This window comes from Lotus japonicus, chromosome 1 (assembly GCF_012489685.1).
Source record: "Lotus japonicus ecotype B-129 chromosome 1, LjGifu_v1.2".
Classification (NCBI taxonomy): domain Eukaryota; kingdom Viridiplantae; phylum Streptophyta; class Magnoliopsida; order Fabales; family Fabaceae; genus Lotus; species Lotus japonicus.
The window spans coordinates 100875805-100881940 of NC_080041.1; the positions used below are offsets into that span (position 1 = coordinate 100875805).

The 6136-nt window shown below is 36.2% G+C and overlaps 1 protein-coding gene across 2 annotated transcripts; it reads left to right on the forward strand.

Annotated features, from left to right (window-relative positions):
- Positions 1–2153: 2153 nt before the first annotated feature.
- On the forward strand, positions 2154–5873 carry LOC130728442 (MDIS1-interacting receptor like kinase 2-like). Of its 2 annotated transcripts, XM_057579921.1 has the most exons (3): positions 2162–2590; positions 3605–5167; positions 5321–5873. In XM_057579921.1, exons 1-3 carry the CDS (start codon positions 2326–2328, stop codon positions 5674–5676), a joined length of 2184 nt encoding a protein of 727 aa, XP_057435904.1. In that variant the 5' UTR covers positions 2162–2325; the 3' UTR covers positions 5677–5873. The 2 variants fall into 2 exon arrangements, with proteins under 2 accessions (XP_057435903.1, XP_057435904.1); XM_057579920.1 differs by having other exon boundaries at positions 2154–5167.
- Positions 5874–6136: the final 263 nt, after the last annotated feature.

Here is a 6136-nt window from a genome sequence, read left to right on the forward strand (position 1 = left end):
CGATGATGATGGTGATGATATCCTTGATCGACTCAGCTCTCCATCATTGACGATGAGTAAGAACGAAGAACAGCATGGACATGCACAATTCTGAAGTGCATCTAGTAGCAAAATTTGACGGGTGAAACTTGACAAAGAACAAGCTAGCTAATTAAGCCTTTTAGTGCATCCTTGAAAATACATGGTGGAAAGGAACCATATGGTATTAGTGGAGCATGACAATCATGAAAGAGAATAACTTGTGGATGACGGTAGTAGTGGAGTATTGTGGTTACAACTTGTGGATATGAGAGGTTCCTTCTGCGTGATAGAGTCTAGAGGTTCAAGATAATAGGTTGTCGTTGCCGTTGTTATTATTGTAGCTATGGGCTTGTGTGTTTTCTAGAGAATATATAGGTTGGTATTTGACACAATGGTTCGAAGGAAAAGGGGTAACTAAGGAATTAATGTGGTCATCTATCTTTTTTTTTTTCTCTTGTGTATTAAGGGTTGGAGTACCCTTTGTACTCACTTTTAATACAATCTTTTGTATTAGTGTGAAAGAAAACTAATATGTGCTTGGTATTCATGTAGAAGGATAAAACCCTACAATAACTAGATGATTCATATGAGCTTGAAAGATATTAGAGTCCTGGAGTTAAGCTAGTCGATTTTCAAGCATTTTAATTGATTACACAATTTATATAATACATGAAAAAATTGTTTACAAGAACATAAGAAAAACAAAATAGTAAACATCTGTGATTTTTATGTCTCTAGAGGATTAAACTTATCACTATCGGGTGTGAAGATATTTAAAAAAATTTAGTAAGTATGCGACATTTAAGTTTAATGAATATGCACTGTCGATGTAAAACAGTTTTACACTGATAATCAATTACAGCATATATACCACGTAGAGGAATAATAACTTTCATTTTAAATTTCAATTAAAATAAATATTTATTTTATGATGTGGCGAAATTTAATTGGATGATTGTGTAAAATTTGTTTACACCTGACTGTGCATATACCTTTAATTTTTATCCATAACACTAATCTAAAAGCATAAAGCTAAACATCTTGCCGGAGAGACAAAAAGTCAATAAATTATTAATGAAAGAATATATCATGTATGAAACACTTTTTTTTTATATTTACATGGCAGGCAACTTTTATAATTAAAACTTATCATCATCTCATGTCTAATTATGATTTTTTTTTTTAAGAACTCATATGTCTAATTATTATGGTAAAGTGTCAGGGCCAAGAATACAAAAATGATTGTTTATGCGTCAGAGTTCTATTTTTACCGATGGATTTTCTGCATTTATTCATGGGCCTTGTTTCTCTTAGAAAATTAAAGGAGTTGTGGAAATAATCTTAAAATATTTGGATTAAAAGATTATGGTCCTAGGTGAACCAATAATATTTAAGATATGTGGGTACGAAATTCGACTTATATTTTAAATATTATTGGCTTATTAGAAGAGTCATTTAACTCAAGTTTTTCCTTTGGTCATTTAGACAAGCCTCTTAAAAATGTGAGTGTTTTAAAAGTTTTTTTTTCTCTTGACAAAAATTAAAGTTCATGTATCATATCACAATTCTTGAGAAAATGATCCTAATTGACTATTCACCTATATGAATAAAAATTTGGATGAAATTGGCTCCGATCAATATCACGAGTCTTCAAATTGCTAAATGAGAACTCTTACATTGAAAACGAGAATCGAACCCACAACATTTTAAAAGAAAGTCGTATGTCTTTACCAAATCAACATGTGTTGGTCGTTGTTCATCACCTTATCCAACACTCTCTTTCTCTTTTGACAATCAAATAAAAAAAGAATCATTCATCTTAGATGATAGTTTGAATATCACACTCTAAGATTTATCTATCTCTTATTTCATGTTAATGTGAATGGGCAACCGTTTTAATTTTAAATTTGAGTATCTTTGGCAAACAGAAAAATTAGACAATAGTTCATGTTCATGTTCATGTTCATGTCATTCACATTCAAAAATTAATTTCCAGAAGTTATTTATATGGTGCGATAAAAAGATCCCACTCACAAATGTTTACTGTACCAAATACACAGAAAAAAGTTCAAAGGGAAGCATGATTTGCGCTAATGATGAGCAAGATATGTTAATCCATTAAGCAAGCCTCTTTTATTATCTTTCAATGGCAGAACTTGATTTGACTCCAATGACCCCACTTCAAGTTTCAACATATCTCCTTGCTCATTATTGCTTCTTTAAAGGGTCTCCCACCTCCAACTCCATGATCACCCTCAAATCCAAGATCATAATCTTGACACAAGAATCCAGTTATTCTTAATCATGGTACACATGCTTGTTGTGATTCAAAGAACCTCCCAAATTCAGTTCATGTTTCTGTATATCCTTCTAACACTTCTGCTTCCCCAAGCTGCAGCTGAAGAGAGTGAAGCAAATGCTCTGTTGAAATGGAAACAGAGCCTTGACAACCAAAGCCAAGCTCTCTTGTCAACTTGGACAGGTTCTGATCCATGCAAATGGAGAGGAATTCAGTGTGACAAATCCAGCTCAATCTCTAGAATAAGTCTTGCAAATTATGGACTAAAAGGTACACTTCACACTCTTAGTTTCTCCTCATTCCCCAATCTCAAAACCATAGACATCTTTGGCAACTCCTTTTATGGGACCATCCCACCACAAGTAGGTGACATGCCCAAAGTAAATATTTTGAACTTCTCTGAGAATTCATTTGATGGTTTCATCCCTCAAGAAATTTGGACACTAAGGACTCTATATGGCCTTGATCTTTCCATATGCAAACTAGAGGGAGCTATTCCTAGCTCCATAGAAAATTTGTCCAAACTAACATATCTAGACTTTGGTACCAATAAACTGTCTGGCCACATTCCTCCAGAGATTGGAAAATTGAACAACTTGGAGTATCTTGGCTTTGCAGAGAACACATTTTCAGGTCCCATTCCAAGAGAAATTGGAATGCTTACAAAACTTAGGTTTCTTGATCTGTCCAAAAACCCTCTCTCTGGTGCTATCCCTGAAACAATAGGTAACATGAGCAGTTTAAATAAACTTTATCTTGCCAACAATACCCTCTTGTCTGGACCACTCCCACCTTCCATAGGGAACCTGTCTAACTTGTCCTTTCTCCACCTCTATGGCAATAGTTTTTCTGGATCAATACCAGCTTCCATAGGAAACTTGGTCAACTTGAAAGAAATATTGCTATTTAGAAACCAACTTTCAGGGTCCATTCCTTCCACCATTGGGAGCTTGACAAAGCTCACAGACTTGTACTTGGGCTTTAACCATCTTTCTGGACCAATTCCTTCCTCTATAGGGAATATGATCAGTTTGAATTACCTCAGTCTCCAACAAAACAACCTCTCAGGAACTATTCCTACCACAATTGGTAATTTGACAGGGCTATTGGTCTTGGAACTGTCCACCAACAAACTCAATGGTAGCATTCCGCAGGTCCTGTATAACTTCACCAACTGGTTTTCCTTGTTATTAGGAGAAAATGATTTCACTGGCCATTTGCCACCTGAAATCTGCTCTGGTGGGTCACTAGCATACTTAAATGCTTTTGACAATCACTTTACAGGTCCAGTGCCAAGAAGCTTGAAGAACTGCTCAAGTATTATTAGGCTCAGGATTGAGAAAAATCAAATAGAAGGGGACATAGCACAAGATTTTGGTGTTTATCCTGATTTGGAAATCATTGATCTGAGTGACAATAAATTTTATGGCCCCATTTCACCAAAGTGGGGGAAGTGCCTTAATCTTAACACCCTCAAATTATCCAACAATAACCTTTCTGGTGGCATACCACTAGAACTTGTTGAAGCAACCAAGCTTGGCAGGCTTCATATTTCTTCAAACCACTTGACTGGGAAGCTTCCAAAGGAGCTAGGAAGCCTGACACAATTAGCCGAGCTCGAGATTAGCAACAATTATATTTCAGGAAACATTCCAGCAGAAATTGGATTGCTACAGATGCTTGACACTTTGGATCTTGGAGGAAATGAATTGAGAGGCACAATACCACAAGAAGTTATGAACTTACCTAGGTTGCGGAACTTGAATTTGAGTATGAACAAAATTGAAGGAAACATTCCGTCACAGTTTACCGAAGCTCTGGAATCTCTTGATCTTAGTGGCAATCTATTAAATGGAATAATACCACCAAATCTTGGAAAGTTGGAGAACTTGTTAATGTTGAATCTCTCACATAATAGTCTTTCCGGCACCATTCCCTCCACTTTTGGTAGAACACTGGATTTTGTTAACATATCAGACAACCAGTTAGAAGGGCCACTTCCAAATAGTCCAGCTTTTCTTAATGCTACAATGGAATCATTTAAAAACAACAAAGGGTTGTGTGGTAATGTCACTGGCTTGAGACTTTGCTCACCCAGCCATGGTCAGAAGTGGTACAAAGTCATCATGTGGGTACTTCTTGCTGTGGGAGTTGTAATACTAGTGTTGTGTGGGGTGGGGCTTTCAGTGTACCTACTATGTAGAAGTAAACCAAAGGAAGAAATTCAATCTGAAGAAGAACCTGAAAGGGTAGCACTATTTTCCATATGGGACTATGATGGAAAGATAATGTTTGAGAATATCATTGAAGCTACAGAGAATTTTGATGACAAATATCTCATTGGAGTGGGAGGTCAAGGAAATGTTTACATGGCGGAGTTGCCAGCGGGTTTGGTTGTTGCTGTGAAGAAACTTCATTCAGTAACAGATGAGGAAATGTCAAATTTCAGTTCAAAGGCTTTCAACAGTGAGATTCAAACTTTGACAGAAATTAGACATAGGAACATTATAAAGCTTCATGGGTTTTGCTTACACTCAAAGTTCTCATTCTTGGTTTATGAGTTCTTGGAAGGGGGAAGCTTGGATCATGTGCTAAACAGTGACAAACAAGCAACAGCATTTGATTGGGAAAAGAGGGTGAATGTTGTGAAAGGTGTGGCCAATGCTTTGTCCTATATGCATCACGATTGTTCACCTCCTATAATTCATCGTGACATATCAAGCAAGAATGTTCTTCTAGATCTTCAATATGAAGCTCATGTATCTGATTTTGGAACAGCAAAGTTTCTGAAGCCCGGTTCACATACTTGGACCGCATTCGCAGGCACCTTTGGTTATGCAGCACCGGGTTAGACACTTTAACCTCACATTTAAAAATTGAAATGATCATACCATTTTACATTGGCTGCACTCTTTTATAGGAATAGTTTCTGTATACAAAGCTACTTCACCTGATTTTATTAAAACCTGACATTGATTAAAAAAACTTTTACCTTTGCAGAGTTAGCGCAGACAATGCAAGTGAATGAGAAATGTGATGTATATAGCTTTGGAGTATTTGCTTTGGAAATCATCATAGGAAAGCATCCAGGAGATCTCATTTCTTCATTGATGTCACCATCTACAGCACCAATGGTTAATGATTTGCTATTGATTGATGTTTTAGATCAAAGACCTCCTCAGCCTGAAAAACCAATTGATGGGGAGGTGATCTTGATTGCAAGTCTGGCACTTTCTTGCTTGAGAGAAAATCCACATTCGCGTCCAACTATGGATCAAGTATCTAAGGCTATTGTATTAGGAAAGCCACCTTTGGAGAACCAGTTTGCCATGGTAAGAGTAGGACAACTCCACTAAATCATTGAAACTAGAAAACGACCCGTGCAAAATGCGGATGACATTGAACCTATTAGTGAGAGTTGATGCAAGTGTGTAAAGACAACTAGTTTCATGTAATTAGTTAGAGTTGGTCAATGTTCATGTAATGTAAATTGGTGTTTGTATCTCCTTATTATGTATCTTTAAATAATATGAAGATATACTTTCTCTTTTCACAGTTTTCTCTTCCTCTATTTCCCCAATTCATATCATTATGACTACAAGGGATAGGATCAAATGACACCAGATGCCAAATCAAATTTTGACACCAGATCTCATCTCTTGATTTATGTTAATCTAAATGTTAATATTTGTTCACTGTAGTGCACTTCTCTTAGCAACCAAAATATTAAGTTCTCTATCACGGATTCACAGTTTCCTCGAATTCAACGTCTTCCTCACTTCCATTCTTCCTCTAAGGTTTATAACATTTTTTGTT